Below are 16017 nucleotides of genomic sequence, written 5' to 3'. Positions count from 1 at the left end.
ATGTTTACCTTTAAGCTTTTGGTGGATTTGAAGTTCTTAGTGAGCATCTGCTAAAGTTAAGGGAAGCTAGTTTTATTCTTTTCAATAGATCCCTAGGTTAGAAGATCTAAATGTGGGGGTGATATGGTCATCAACTTTAATTTTTGCTTGCAGGATTGTCTCTTTTAAGAGTAAAGTAATATATTGATTAAAATGGTTGAAATTGAATCACTTTATGTAATTCATGTGAGAATATGTTTTGATTCCTTTTGAACCTTTGCATTCATGACACCATTTACATATCTTGTGTCCAAGAAAGCTGCATAAGAATTTTGCTTAGAGTTGTGAATTTTCTTTACATGTAAATTCGAGAAAGAATCTTATTTTATTTGTTTTGGTAAGTAATGGACCTACTAAGTGGATTTTATAGTCATTTGATTACATCGTAGCACTTTAAATTTTTGTTTGTGTATTTATTTTATAATATATGGAATAATTTGAATTGTATTATTGGATTGAGTTAATATATATTGAAAAGCTTTAACTTAGTTCAGCATCGATCAAGCTTCCATCTTATTCAAAAGCCATTTTTTTTGTAAATGAAATTTAAGGGGACTTGTGGTTTTGTAATTTGTTCACCTGTTTTTCAGTGCATTGTAGATTGTTATTTGACCATGACTAGTATATCAAGTATGTATCATTATTGTAATTAAAATTATGGTATAGTTGTTGAATTACTTAAAATATGATGGTTGATGAGAATTTGTTGTTTGATATTAAATTATGTATGTAATGGGGTGAAAGTGGGATAAAGACATAATATTTTCAGGAAAAAAAATACTGTGTTGAGATTGTTATTAGGATGTATTGATTTATGAGTGTTGTGTGAATGAGACGATCCTTACTCTCCAAAAGAGTAAATACATTCACCTTAACAACTCATATATATATATATATATATATATATATATATATAACATTATTTTTATCTTTTGAGTAAATTTAAGCACTCAATATCTAAGAGGGGATAGAATAAAAATGAAGTGGCTAGATGAACATTTTGGAGACATAACCTTCATCGATGTTGCACTTATTGCATGGGATAAGAATTTTTTAGCAATCTATACTGTGAATTATGCAGGGTCACTAGCTATGCTAAGTGTGAGATTGGCAGGAATTGTATATTGATACAATTGTGGGTTTGTAAAAGGTTTCCCTTTCTTATACGTGTTCATCTTCTAATGTCAATGACTGTTTTTCTAGTTACACATGTCATCGTCACGTACTTAACATAACTTTGCTAGCAACACCTAACTTCTTTCTCCTCACTCGTCTCATGTAAATGTTGCATTTGTAAAAAATATTACGAAAATTGTTACAGCAATTAGTATTTGGAACGTGTGTAAACGTTAGTTATATATTTTTTAATATAACTCATAAATATTTAAAATAAGTTACAAGCGTGTAACATGTTCCCTCAAAAAAGGAAATATAAATAGAAAACACTCGAACTACTAAAATAAGAAAGTAAAGGGTCTCACTTTTTAAGTTATGCGTGTCTGAATTTGTAATATAGAAGCAAACTATTTCCTTTAAATTTATAGGACTAAAAACAAACCTAATTAAATAAACATAGCAATATAATACCTATTTCATTTCATTTAGCCAAACTAAACATGTTCTTTTGTTCGACAAAGTCACAAGACAGAACATATGAAAGCACCCCAAGTACATTAAAACATCTGTAATAGTCTTGGCACGAGCAATCTATTTAATAAAATTCCTTTTTGGTATCATTAATTAATAGTTTTCTATTAAGCATTACTTAATTCACATAACACATATTTATAGTTGTGTTTAATAAATAATTGTTATTAATTCTAAGAGACTGATTTAGTAAAGTAAATGAAAACCTTCTATAATTATTTTTTGAGTTCAGAAGTTTTCTTAGCCATGGATTTGAACACTTTTCCACAGTCCGAAAGTTATAATTACCAAAAAGGTTAGAGTAATAAAAAAAAAAGTTATAAGTTGTAAATTTAATACTTGTACAGGACATAAATTACTGCACTCATTAATATAAAACAAGAAGTAGAAGACAAACTTTAACAATTATTTATGACGAGTAACAGTGTCCAAGTTGAAGAGTGGATTGTATATGATTATTATTATCAAAACTTTGCCTATAAAATGTAATCGGTCCCAGGGACAAGGACATGGGTAGCTGAAACGTGCATGTTATTACTGTTTTGTTGTTGTTGTGATGAAAATGAAATAAGTGAAAATATGAGGAGAATAAGGATCCAAAAGACACTGCTCTTAACTGAACTTGGTTGTTTGGGGTCTTTAAGGGGCGTTGCCCATAACTCAAGTGGCACCTGCTTGCATACCCTTTATTCCACTTGGGATGAAGATCCTAATCTCCAATGTTAAAGTATCCTTGTCCTTTCTCTTTGGGGTGGTGAAGGATTAATTCTGGGGATGGGATGTGGGGTTGGTTTTGTGTAATAAAATCTCAAATACAAAACATGGCATGTGTGGTGGTGGTCACTGCTCTACCCGCATATCAATATATGTCTCCTTTTTCTGCATAAATATCCACGTCCATCCAAAAACAAAAAGACCAACTATAAGAAAAAACTGCTTGATTCCATATGAGGAAGGAAAGTGGGTGTGATTGACCAGATAAGGTCCTCCACAAAACCACACGTTACGCTGTCCCATCCATTTTAATTTGGTTCTGCAGTTGCCACAAATTTTATGGTGAAATGCATGTCTACCACTACTCTTGATAATCAAAATAATTGGAGTTCAAATTATCCTCACTGCTATGATGATACCCATTATATTATATAACGAGTTAATCAAGGAACATACTCACATGTGTTTCTCATTTTTCATTATTTCTATTTTTTGTTTAGGTATCACCCAACCTAACACAATCATTCATCTTCTTTTTGTTACTATCTCTCGTCTAAAAAAGAAAAGTCAGTTGTGTAGGTAGTATATCGTTGTCAAGATTCTCTAACACCTTCGTAAACGCAGATATTTTGTAGGCACAAAAGCAAGTAGTTAAGTTCCACAATCAACTTCTATCCAAAAGCAAGTACACACGTTGGGTTTTACTTGGTTTTAAACAGGAAGGTAATTTTGTAGAAATTAAACATGAACTTAAATATCAAGAAAATAGATATGCATTGATTGTTGTTGCTGATACTATTCTCAAACACGTAGTTACTTACTATTTCTATTACTTATCCAATCTAATTTGATGTGTACCTTATAAAGTGTTACAAAACACAAACAAGTCTAATGAACTATGGCCCAGTAAAACTATACCTTTGTATGACTCAAATTGGGCCTTTTCTTTCTGCGTCTCCAAGATTTCAAGCTGCACACCAAAAGTTTTAAAATTTCAATTTTACCCTTCTGAAAATAAATTGATTATGATGAACATTGAGTGTTGGATTTTTCGATACATTTGTGTTGCTTTGTGGCTGGTGGTAGTGCTAGTTCGTTGGTGGTGCGAGTTTTTGAGTTTTTCTCGTCTTGTATTTTCAATTTGAGTTTCAAATTTTGCATTATGGAGACCTTTTGTATTTAGAACTATGTTGTGGAATCACAATTTTTGAAAACAAAAACAATAGGGATGAGATGAAGAGACACTACTGAGTCATCACCAAGTCGCCGAAGACACCACCAAACCATCACCAAGCCGTCGAAGACACCACCGAATCACCACAAAGTGAAATGTGCCTCACAATTCCTATGCGATGAGATAAAGTTGTTGTGTGTAAGGAAAGGCAAAGAAATGTAGGTCTATGGTATGCATAAGGAAGAAGAAGAAAGAGTGTGGGTAGTATGTTTTAGGGTATTTTAGAAAATAATAAGGATAATTTGACGGTTGCATAACATTATGGGGTGCAGGAAGAAAAACGCAGAGGTGCAGAAAGAAACTCCCCAATTATGTCTTATCTTTTTTGGGGCACCCATGCCAGGCTTTTGTTGTGATAAATTGCCCTATTGTTATAAACCAAAGTGTTAGAAATATCTTATTTAACATATTTTTTAATATTTTTATTAATAAATTTTTAAAATCATTAATTTTTCGGCCTTGCATTATTTTTATGAATCTTATTTATAGTTTATAGTTTTCACTAATTTTCTATTAATAAATTTTTTTACAAAATATGTTGGAAAATATATTATTATTGTTTATTTTATTATAATTTTTATTTGCATAAATTTAACATTTATAAAGTCTCCTTATAAAATATTTCATGATCAGTTCCTGTTATAAAATCTATTTGGATAAATTTTCAATAAAAAACTTTTAAAAGAAAATAATGACATTCTTTATGATTAGAATTAGCTTATCCAATTGAATAAAAATTGTACATATAAATAAATATAAACTATGTATCTTTTGATGCACTTTTATTCTTTTTTATGTATTTTTTTGGTATTTATATGTCGCAGAAGTGGATAAATGTTGGTCTAAAGATCATTTGACTAACATTCTAAATGTAAAAAAAAATTATAAAAATATTTTGTTCAATGTTTTGTACCACTTAGTTCATCATTTCAAGTTTAGATTACAACACATGTACCTCTATTCTTTAATTCTTAATCACAAAAACTCAAATCACAAATATTTATCCAATAATTATTATATAATTTCAAAATAACATAGACTTTGAAAAGATAATTTGCAAGGAAGATATTACTCAAAAGAAAGTTCAAAAACACACAAATTTAACAAGAAAACTAGTAACCTCTCACTTTTCAAGACCTAAGAAATGAAAATTAAGCCAGGGAATGATTGAAGACCAAACTAGCTATTGAAATAGTAACAACTTTTTTTTCAATAAAGGATAATTGAATTGACAATAAAAAAAAACATGAATAGAAAACAAAGTTAGCACCCAATTTATGTATAAAATATAATTATAAGAATCTTGACATTCTTGATGTTTTTATATTTGATGCACTTGAAGAAGCTTAGAATGAATTGAGTTTTTACATCTTTTATTGGAAACTTGGTTGAGTTTTCTTGAAAGATATATGACCACCTCGAATGGAGAAAGATTAACTCAAGATGTTACATTTCATGTTATTAATTGAGTTAGAAGACTACTTGCGAGTCTTTAATCAATATTTATTATGTTTTTAGAGGATTAGTTTGATAATAGATACAAAAGCCATGAATATAGGAGAATTATGTTCTTGTTTAAATTGGTTTGATATTTTTTTGTGAAGTTATGTTTCAATTTAGGTGTAGAAAGATTGTGAATGATTATTTTGAAACTAAAAGATATTTGTGAGTGGTAAAATGTTATTTGATAAGGGTTATTAAAAAAAAAACATCACTTTGATTTCTAGAACTTGTAGCTAGATCATTCACAATTGTTTTTTTTTATACTGAGATAAATATTTTATAAGATATAGTTAGTTGTTATATTATTTCTAAATCTCAACTAATATTATATAATTTTTAAAAATTTAATTTGTTTTTCAACCGGTTTTAACCATAACATGTATATATCTCTTTATTTCTACCTAAAATTTTAGGTAATTTTATTAAATATATTTGTTAATGATTAATAAGTCCTAAGTTATATTCACTTTTAATATAATATAAGAGATCCAACTAATTAGGAATAATAAGTTTGATGAAAGTTGATTTAAAGTTTGAAGATAATATATTATAACAAAATATATACCTAAAATTATTTAGTTATATATTTTATATTGCAAGGATGAATTTATTTTATTTTATTATAAAATAATAAAAATTATGATAAATGGTTTTAATTTTTGAAAAAAAGGTAAAAATAAATTATTTAAATATAAGTTAAATACTTTTTTCCTATTATGATTATTTTTTCAATTTCATTTTGTGAGATGTATAGTGACCACACACTACGACACTGACTGACCGTTATTATTTTTTGTTTTTGAATTGTATGGTAACAATGTTATTAAATTGCGTTACATGTTACATCCCTCAACAACCCAATTTTAATTAATGACACGTCTTACTTATTGGTGATTGTGTTACCGTTATTATTAATTTGACAGAAAGAAATATATTAATTTATTTAAAAATAAATAAAAAATTAGAAATATTTATCATAGTAGAATAAAATTAAAAAAATGTTATTTAATTTAAAAATATAAATGAAAATGTTAACAAGGAAAACAAGTTGTAAAAGATTAGAGTGATGAAACCTTGGATTCGGAACTGTGTTGTGTGAAGTATCTAAAACACTAGATGTAGGGTTCAGATGTCAGAGAATTTGAACAAAATGACGAAAGTACCACTGCTGACTGCCATGCTTTGGTTTGGTATGTTGGTATTTAAGAATTGAAAATAGCAAAGTTTGGGAATTTTACAAACTTGAAAGAAAGCAGAGCAGAGCAGATACACAAAGATAGTCATCACAACACAATAACAGGTTTCATTATGTCTCAGCTTAACCACACGGTGAGGTTTTTTCTCCTACCATTTTGCCTTTTGTTCTATGTAATATCTTATGTTCTACTTTTTATTCTATCTGCATGAACTAAATCTTAACATGGATGAAGCCCATGGGAAAGTTTACTTCCTAAGAAGGTTAATTTTTTGCCAATTAAAGGATGGGCAACAAATTCAGTATTTACTGTTCAGGTCCAGCAGATTTTGGAGTTCACTCCATTTCTACCTGTCAATTTTAAAATCACAGGTCCAGATTCCAGTTTTAAAATCCCAATTTGTGTGTTAAAATGGTGGTTACCAGTTCTTCCCGATCTATTGAATTATAAAAGAGTTTTGTTTGAATAGATGCTACTTAACTGACTGCAATTACAGCGCATAAACTCCAAAAAACCTTGAGGTTGTGGGTTCTTCATCCACAATTATAGTTGTGAAAAACTCTTAAAAATCTTGAGGTTAATTGGCTGCAACTATGGTTGTGAAAACTCTAAAAGGTACTGTTATATGGTGTAATGCTTTTTATAACCTTTGTGGGTGATACAAACCATGATTTGATTTGGGGGGACATGGTTCTTCTATTGATCCATGATAAATTGATTGAAGAAAACCACCATTCTTGATTCCAGTTAAGGTATGCAAGGGTCTTTATACCATGTTTTTGATGAATGACTTTTTTACAGCCAAAACCCATTGATTGCAGGACCTGCATTTTGTTATTGATTGAGTACTAATAGTCCCATGAAGAACCCATGAATGAACATAAGAGATTTTTTGAGAATCTGAAAGTGGTTGAACCAAGTGTTGTTGGTCACTTATGTTATTAGTGCTTTACTTTTTTTATCAAGTTATTTTTTTCCACATCATGTTCTTTTATTGTTTCAGCAGAGTCTCCGTGATGATATCAGTGAGAGATCTAAGATTATCAAACAGCACGAAGATAATCTTAAGTTCCTTAATTCTCAATCAAATCAGTTAGCTGAATCAATATTTGACTTGCAAGGTATGTCTAGAAATCAATCTGGTTTTTATTTTTACTTGTTTATCAAGGTAAAGTTGGGATATGAGGGGAGAAAATAGAATTTTAGATTAACTGTTCAATTTAATACCGCATCACTCATTAGTTGAGTGAGCCACTTTAATCAAGCTTTTCTTATTTAACTCACTCCAACTTTTTTGGCTAATGAAATTTGTAGTGAGTCTTGCAAAGTACCATTCAAACAATGTAATTACTTCAGATAGTGGAAATGGTGCCTTTCATACTGAAGAGGAAACAATGGAACAGATAATGAAGAAAGAAAACACTGCTGCTGGTGTATTTAGTTGGCTAAAAGGTAATGCTCAGACATCGAATTTGACATTAACAAAGGATGTTGTGGGAGTTGTTGCAACCCTTGGCAAAGTTGAGAGCGATAATCTTAGCAGGTTAATATAATTTATTTTATTTTATTTTCAATTTTTTAACACCCATCTGTCTACAACAGACAATATCTCTTGTGGTCTCATTTAATTCCCCGATTTTAAAACACAAGTCTCGTTGTTCTTCATGTGCTAATTTGAAATTTCCAAGCACACCATTACTCTGGGTATGAATCTTAGAACTTGAGAAAGAAGCTTCTATTGCTATTATTTAACCAAAAGAACTTTCAATTTTGTCCAAATACAGGATCCTTTCTGAGTTTTTGGGCTTGGAGAGGATGCTTGCAATTGTCTGCAGTTCCTATGAAGGCATTAATGCACTGGAGAAGTATGATACTGAAGGCTTGATAAACTGTAATGCTGGATTGCATGGCATAGGGTCTTCAATTGGAAAGAGAATTAATGGCCGGTTTGCTGTCATATCTCTTGAAGATTTAAGGCAAGTTTGACAAATATGTGAATTTTCCTCCTGTAACATTTTTTAGCAGCATAGGTTCATATAAAGAGAGATAGACACAAAGATCCTATTTATGGTTAAATTTGTGCACCATGTGCTGGGAATTTGTGTCTATTATTCTCTTTATAAGATGTGAAAAACTCACATGTAGTATCCAACTCTTACATGCATATTTTGGTGGTAAGGTTGAAGGGAAGGAAGAATATATTGTGGGTTCAAGTCCCTCTGCTAATAAAATCTGACATATTAACAAGTCGCATTTCCTGTTTAAAAAAAAAAAAACTCTACCATGCATAATTTAGAAGGAAGGTGAACCTTCTGTTGTTATTGCAGACCCTTTGTTGGAGGTTTGGTAGCAGATGATCCACAAAAGAAGTTGGCTCTTCCAAAGCCAAGATTACCTAATGGGGAGTGCCCACCTGGGTTTCTGGATTATGCAGTGAACATGATCCATTTGGATTCAAAACATTTATCTTTTCTTACTGACATTGGGCATGGTCTTAGAGAGACACTGTTTTATGGACTTTTTTCTCGCCTGCAAATATATAAAACCCGGAACGAAATGCTGCTTGCTCTCCCATGCATTTATGATGGAGCTTTGTCATTGGATGGTGGGATGATTCAAAGAGGTGGTATGTTTGCTCTTGGTTGTAGGTCAGTTTCAAATTAAACTTCCACTCCTTAATATATCTTTGATTTAGATGATTTTTATAGTTCAATTTTGTTCGTTTCAATAGGAGAATTTTATTTAGTTGATACTTCATCCATTTGATTTGTATCTCCCAATGAGAGAGATAATGACATATGCTCTACATGATGAAAAATTATTTTTTCCTAGGATATGAACCATATTTGACAAATCTAGCTGGTAGTTGAATTTTTTTAAGTTAGTTTACTAAAATATGAGTATTTGATGAAACTATCGGTTAAAGCTGCTAATAAAAGTAAATTATACATAATAGACACGTTAGTATGATATTTGATATAAATTAATTTTTATTTTTATTGATAAAATATATTTGAGGTAGTTCTAGTTTTAATTTCTAATTAACTTTAAATTATTATCATCTTTAATTTATAGATAGATTATTTTAATTATATATGTACTGCTTTCAATTGTCAATATTTTTCATATTGTGTATTTATTATTAAATTTATACCATATCTTGCAATATTTTCTATTCAAATTTAAATAAAGTAAAAATAATGTATTTTTTAGATAGAAATTAGATATTTAAAATAAAGTAAAAAAATAGAGTTAAAATGCATAATGTAATTCGAAAGATATTTAAAAATCAAACAACTATATCATCTATCAACATAATGGATTGAACTATAATCCTGAAATAGTAGAAAAATATTGTAACTGATATAATGGTTGAAATAAATTATGTAATATAAAGAGTATGCAAGTGATAATAATAAACTCATTGTCCATCATGGTCAGTATTTTATTTAGTAAATGATTCAAAATAATAAATTTTTACCGTGTGATAGAAATTAAAAATAATAAAATCATGTCTTATATAGGAAAGTGTAAAAAAAGAGATTTAATAAATATTTAAAGGAAAAAATAGGAACAAATATTAAAAATTAGAAGTTAGCTTATAAGAGAAAAGATGAAGATGAGCAGTTGAATAATTTCCAATAATGGTTGGCAGATAGAACTACTTTGTTAAGACTTCCTTTTTCTCCTCATTTGACAATCATTTATTTCTTTCCTTGATTAAAAGCCTTCTTTTCTTTCTCTTGCTTTCATCTAAATATTCTTCTGTAATTGGAGGGCTCACCCTTAATATATATTTTTTGTCTTATTATGAATGAAATTTCTCACAACACTCTCCTGCTGCAGGAAAGATGTAGAAGTGAAATTTCCTTTAATTTCTGGAGGATCTGATGTACCGTCAAACTACATTGAAACTGAAGAGACAGTGAGGAAGCTGAATTGGGAAACCTCTAAACTTAGTGCGGATAAACACAGGGAGCAGCAGTTATTGGATTATAGAAAAGGAAATCTTCACTAGGCAAACCTGAAAAGTTACTTTGCAAGACATGTTAACAACTAACAAATCACATTTAATTGTGTATCAGCTACTAGTTGTGGACCTTAGTTCACTAGGAATATGCCAAAAAGAAAGTAGATAGGTGTTCATAAATAGACACAACACAGTGAACTTCTTTATGTAACCTAAACAAGTAGCTATGTTTGCTTACATCAGATTCTTAATTGCAGTCAGGAGAAACCTTGGATAGTTTAGTTTTTATATTGAATGATTCAACTTGCTGAGCACTACTACTTTCTTGAAAATGAAATGTGTTAAATGAGCACAACCGAATTCTTATGTTTATAAGTCTTATCTTCCAATTTCAAGTAGTTCACTGATTAATATGATGTAACATGTGGGACTTTCTTTCAATTGCTCCTGTGGACTACCAACAATGAGACTCTTTTAAGGTAGTCATTAGACTTGTTGGTGCACAGCAAAATGTCACACAAGATGGTCAGGAAAAAAAATTCATCTACATCACCTCTACCCACAATCTATGTTTCACTTAAATTATCTATCTTCAATCAAGTCTAGTATTCATATAATCGTTCCAGAAATTTTACTCTTTAGTGCAGCTCAGTTGAGACACTGCTACAAATTAAGCTAGTGTTGACAAGATGTACATCAGTAGTCTATTTTAGATTTTTTGATAAAATTAATTTCAGTAAAATCGATTTCTAATTTTGATTTAATTAATTGCAATCGACTTCTTTTGATAAAAAAAAGTTTATGTAAGATTAGTTTTATTCTGAAAGTAAATTGAGGAAAGACAATTTTATTTAGTTGACAAAAGAACTATTTCTAGAAGACAATAAATAATTGACAAATTTCATATCCAGTCATTTGATATTTTTTCCCAAAGCAATTTCACAACCACACACTATTATGCACAGTCTACAATGGGTACGTAATTCAAAATTGGTAGAGTCCTATCCTCGGACTCTAAATCAATTAGTCAGTAGTTTGAGCAAATTAAATTCATCAAGGGCATCTTCACTAAATGAAGTAGCTATATAAAAATAAATAAAGAGAGGCTGTACCAATTCCTGTAATTCAAAGACACTATCTACGAGTTACATAAATGTCAAACTCACTTGTCTGGCCTAAAAATGTAGATTTCTGTGTCCTGGTTCAAAATACAAAGCATGTTTTTGTACAAACTTACTAGGTAGGGGGAGGGGTAGCAGCCACAATACCAATTTCTGTAGTAGGTGTGTTCACATCCTCTTCTGCTTTCCTCTCATTAGTTTGCTTGTCACTTCTTCTCCAGCAATTTTTAGAAAGATGTCCCCTCTTGCCACATACATTACAGGGTATACTCCTGGCATTGATTTCTGGCCTATTCCTGCACATTCCTAGAGGCTTATAGTCAACCCTCCTCTGTCCACCACCTCTATTGTCCTGGTGAAATCCCACACTGTTAGAATGTTCACCCACTCGTCGTACTCCACACCGAAATTCTTCCTCTACCTGTATACATTCCATTAACTTCCAGAAAGGTAGATATTCCTCACGCAATAACTTCATGCAGAAGTTCTTCCACGATGGTGGAAGCTTTGAAATGATGACATTGACATGAAAGTTATCATCCATGAATATTCCAGAAGCAGCAATAGAATCTGCAATGCCATTTAGGTCTCGGACTTGCTCGCTCACTGTTTTTTCATCAACTATCTGAAATTCAATGTACTTTTTCACTATAGATCTCTTGGTTCCAAATTCCTCAGAGAGATAAACCAGATTTAGCTCTTCCCACAACTCCTTGCTGCTCATTTTTCTGTCCGCATACTGGTTGAAAAGAGGATCAGATAAATGGCTCAAGATATTACGAGAACACACTAAATCATCATTCAACCATCTCCTTTCTGCAGCCTTGGCTGTGACAAGGTCTTCAGCCTTTGCACCTTCCCCTAATGCAGCATTCGGGCATGGTTCAATTAGCACATATTCAATCTTTAATTGTTTCAATAATAATGTCATCTGCTGAGCCCAGAATTGGAAATTCTTCCCATCAAAACGGACAACTTCAATAGGGACAATAGGCTCAAGTGGAGGAACAGGGACAACAGGCTCAAGTGGAGGAACGGGGACAACAGGCTCAAGAGGGACTGAATTTGACCCATCTCCATTTTGTTTACCATTAAGCTCCGATCTACATTGTGTTGATTGCATATTCTAGGTTAGACTAGCCCACAAATAAATGTTTTCACTACTGTTAAAAAACAATTTTTACCATGCATTTATCTGCATGATTAAACACCAAGAAACATGTTTTCCTTCCAGCAAAGTAAGCAGTAGGTATTCAGAAAAATGCAGAAATTTCTCCAACTAAACTTACAAGAAAGAATATCATAAATTCATATTTGGTAATATACCAAGAGAATAAAAACAAAAAAAAGCATTCTGCACATATGCACTCAGCAATTTCCACAACATAACATTTCAATATTCAATATCAATATCATTGGAAGCCATGACCTTTTATGTTATCACATAGCTCACATGTCAGCATTGCATACCCACCTTATCCTTCCTTCCATCTTTATGATAGCTTCTTCTATGGCAGGAACACTCTTCTTGAAGATTGACCATTGTTCAGAAGGTAAACTTATACCTAAAATAAAATTCAGGAAAAGGGACATGTTTAGTTTCAAAATTCAGATTAACCAAGTTCTCAGCAAAACAGAGTCACATAAACTCAAGTAATTATCCTCAAAATCTAAATCAGACCTCAACTCAAATCCTCTAATTTATGCATGTAGCAGCTGGCAAAACACAAATACAATGACAAGGATGATAATAATATCTCATTAGATGACTTAGTTACATGAAAAGTGATATCATCAGATTTGATTAAAAGCTTAAATCTCAAGGTTATTATTGACCATGAGATTCTTTAATATTATTTCTTCTAATGTGATTCTCAGACTCCACCAATTTTTCAAGAACAAGTGATTTACTCTCCTCATTTAGTCCTAGTGGCTTTCTTTAGTCAATTTCACCTAAGAGAGATGTAGTGTTATTTAGTCCTAGTGGCTTTCTTTAGTCAATTTCACCTAAGAGAGATGTAGTGTTATTGGTATCTGTGTGCACTAATCATAATTGACTATGAATGAAATTAATCGATTAATTGGGAAAAGATAGTGTACCGTTGTTCATATCTTTCCTGTTTTACAAAACAAAAGGACATGGCTCCCACACTGACTATAATTGATTTTGTCATTCTTCTCAACAATAGTCCCACTAATATCTTACCCTAAGCTAGAAAGATACAAAAAGCAGAGATTTTTAGACTATAAAGAATGAAATTAACTTGTCATAAACTACTGATCATGGCCAACTTACAAACACATAATTTAAAATTCCAGCAACATTTACAGTGTACAACAGAAAACAGCAAATTCACAAGACCAAACAATAGATTATGTAATCACCTTTAGAACCAGGAACTAGTTTTCCATCTTTCATATAAAACTCCCTAATTGAGACCAGTGATACCCCTTTGAATGTTTTCACAGCCACGTTCCTCCTGTCTGACAGCTAGACCAATCAAACAAAATTTAAAAACATAAATTAAACACTCATCAACAAGTTTGTAAACTTGACTTGTTCCCTCCATCAATTACCCAGTCCATAGGGTGCAGAGGAACCTAACAGAAATAATCTAGGGCTTTTATGAAATATGGAAGAAGCAGAACTTACATGACAAATAACGCTTTCAGGATCTTCCCTCCTAAGTTTCATCACCTCCAAATCTTCGTTGGCCTCAACGACATTGTCCTTCTTCTCCTCCGCCTTTCCATTGGCCATAACGGAGAGAAGATAGGACTCAACGATGCTTCTGACAAAGTGTTTACTGGTGGGGTCAGAGAGGTCGATTCCGAGTCGGTCCGAGGCAGTGAGTCGAATGGTGAACTCAGTGGCTTCTTCCATGTTGGATTTGTTGAGTATGTCCAACACTGTTTCCTCAATTTTTCTTTGGGTTTCTGATTCCATACTCATAAACTTAAAACAAATTAAAAGATCAAATGTCACCCAATATGTGATTCAGCCCCCATATATACTGTGGGAGAGACTGAATATTAAAAAAACAGAAAAAAAGGATATTATAACAAAATTTAAGGTTCTACCGAGATTTGAACTCGGGTTACTGGATTCAGAGTCCAATGTCCTAACCACTAGACCATAGAACCTTATATTCAAGAAATATGTAACATTCTATATACTCTATTTCATTATCTTCCCCTGATACATTGCACACAGTATAATAAATAAAGTTTACACTATTACTTGTCTATTTGTAGATAGACAAGTTACATGTATCATGTTGCATAGTTTTAGTCATGAGTTTAATATTATAACTAGTGAAAATAATCAATTTAAGATAATTTGTATTATTATATAAAATAATACCTCTTTTTATTTTTTTAATTAAATAATCTATCTTTTTTAAAAACTAATTTAATAGAATAAATAAATAAATTTTCTTTCTTTAAATTTTTTTAACTGAAAATAATCATTACATATATTTTTTAATATTTTTTTATAAAACTATATTTTAATATTTTAAATACTATTTTTACAATATTTTAAACCATACAAAAAATGCATGTGTTTTACTAATAAATAATATATATATATACATATATATATATATATATATATATGTAAAGATACTTATTTATATCAATGTATAGTATATTGTTCAAAAGTAAAGTCAATATATAAATTTAAAAAATAAAATTTTAATATTAGTCTATGTTTCAATGAATTTTCAAAATATCTATCTATAATATTTTATAGTAGTAATTTGTAAGTTAGATTACTTTTTAGATTAATTAAATTTGTCTTTATATTTTAATAAAAAAAATATTTATTAAAGTTCATATGAAAAAAACTTTGAACAAAGTGTAATTCATTAAAGAGATTGAAAAAAAAAATAGTATAGTGCCGGTGGTATCAAAATCTCTTCTATGCACATATATTATTTTTTATAAATTTATTTTTTTTCATAATAATTTTTTATTTTTAATGAAAAATACATAATTTAATTTTTAAAATAATGAATTTGATAAAAAAAATATCATTTATTTTATGAAAAAGATGTAAGAATGGTTAGATATGCACAAGATGCGTCATACTATTGGTGAAAAGGCAAAGACGGAGAACAAGTCACGAGAATCGGGAAACATGAAAACAATAATTTTAGTAGGAAGATGATAATGGAGAACATACTGAGATATAACTTTTTGTAAGTTTTAGTTTGATGGTAGGTGGATGAATCATGGATGACCCATGTTCTCAAATGTTCAGATCAAATTCAAAATCAGGTTTTAGAAAGAGTTGGATAAAAATATTAAATGAAAGAGTAAATAGGAATGGATGAAAAATATCCCCACTTGATTGTTCATAAATAATATATCAATGTATTTCTATAAGTTTCTACAAGACCAGGCTAATGTCATCCTTTAGACTACTAGGACAAACATGAAATCTAAGGAAGGATGACATGCATGCAGAGTTTGGCTTATGTGTCTATCTTTACATAAAAAAAATAAGAAAGTGACTATTAATTTATGATGTTTAGGGATATTTATGACATTTAATCACTAATACAAATCAATTGGTCAACATTAACATGA

General features: G+C 30.5%; 2 protein-coding genes and 1 non-coding gene across 4 annotated transcripts; 1 reads left to right on the top strand and 2 right to left on the bottom strand.

Moving 5' to 3' along the window:
* The first annotated feature begins 6226 nt into the window (after positions 1-6226).
* On the top strand, positions 6227-10620 carry LOC137831908 (protein DEFECTIVE IN MERISTEM SILENCING 3-like). 2 transcript variants are annotated; one of them, XM_068639810.1, is made up of 6 exons: positions 6227-6466; positions 7340-7454; positions 7648-7876; positions 8118-8309; positions 8661-8981; positions 10180-10620. In XM_068639810.1, the coding sequence occupies exons 1-6, from the start codon at positions 6446-6448 to the stop codon at positions 10349-10351; spliced, it is 1050 nt and encodes a 349-aa protein (XP_068495911.1). In that variant the 5' UTR covers positions 6227-6445; the 3' UTR covers positions 10352-10620. The 2 variants fall into 2 exon arrangements, with proteins under 2 accessions (XP_068495911.1, XP_068495910.1); XM_068639809.1 differs by having other exon boundaries at positions 6319-6466; positions 7337-7454.
* A 747-nt stretch (positions 10621-11367) lies between these two features.
* LOC137831907 (uncharacterized) lies at positions 11368-14543 on the bottom strand. The gene is made up of 4 exons (XM_068639808.1): positions 14078-14543; positions 13810-13915; positions 12899-12989; positions 11368-12527 (listed from the first exon to the last, which is right to left on the bottom strand). Exons 1-4 carry the CDS (start codon positions 14375-14377, stop codon positions 11540-11542), a joined length of 1485 nt encoding a protein of 494 aa, XP_068495909.1. The 5' UTR covers positions 14378-14543; the 3' UTR covers positions 11368-11539.
* TRNAQ-CUG (transfer RNA glutamine (anticodon CUG)) lies at positions 14497-14568 on the bottom strand. The gene has a single exon. It is a non-coding gene; the product is annotated as a tRNA-Gln (tRNA).
* Positions 14569-16017: the final 1449 nt, after the last annotated feature.

This window comes from Phaseolus vulgaris, chromosome 6 (genome assembly GCF_000499845.2).
Source record: "Phaseolus vulgaris cultivar G19833 chromosome 6, P. vulgaris v2.0, whole genome shotgun sequence".
Classification (NCBI taxonomy): domain Eukaryota; kingdom Viridiplantae; phylum Streptophyta; class Magnoliopsida; order Fabales; family Fabaceae; genus Phaseolus; species Phaseolus vulgaris.
The sequence above is the reverse complement of the archived record's forward strand: the minus strand, read 5'-3'. Positions and strand labels throughout refer to the sequence as shown.

Coding starts and splice junctions, on each gene's coding strand:
- LOC137831908 (XM_068639809.1), top strand. CDS start 6,446: ATGTCTCAGCTTAACCACACG. Junction 6,467..7,336: donor TGTCTCAGCTTAACCACACG/GTGAGGTTTTTT, acceptor TTATTGTTTCAG/CAGAGTCTCCGTGATGATAT. Junction 7,877..8,117: donor GAGAGCGATAATCTTAGCAG/GTTAATATAATT, acceptor GTCCAAATACAG/GATCCTTTCTGAGTTTTTGG.
- LOC137831907 (XM_068639808.1), bottom strand. CDS start 14,377: ATGAGTATGGAATCAGAAACCCAAAGAAAAATTGAGGAAACAGTGTTG. Junction 13,916..14,077: donor CTGAAAGCGTTATTTGTCAT/GTAAGTTCTGCT, acceptor TGATTGGTCTAG/CTGTCAGACAGGAGGAACGT. Junction 12,990..13,809: donor ACTAGTTCCTGGTTCTAAAG/GTGATTACATAA, acceptor ATTTTATTTTAG/GTATAAGTTTACCTTCTGAA.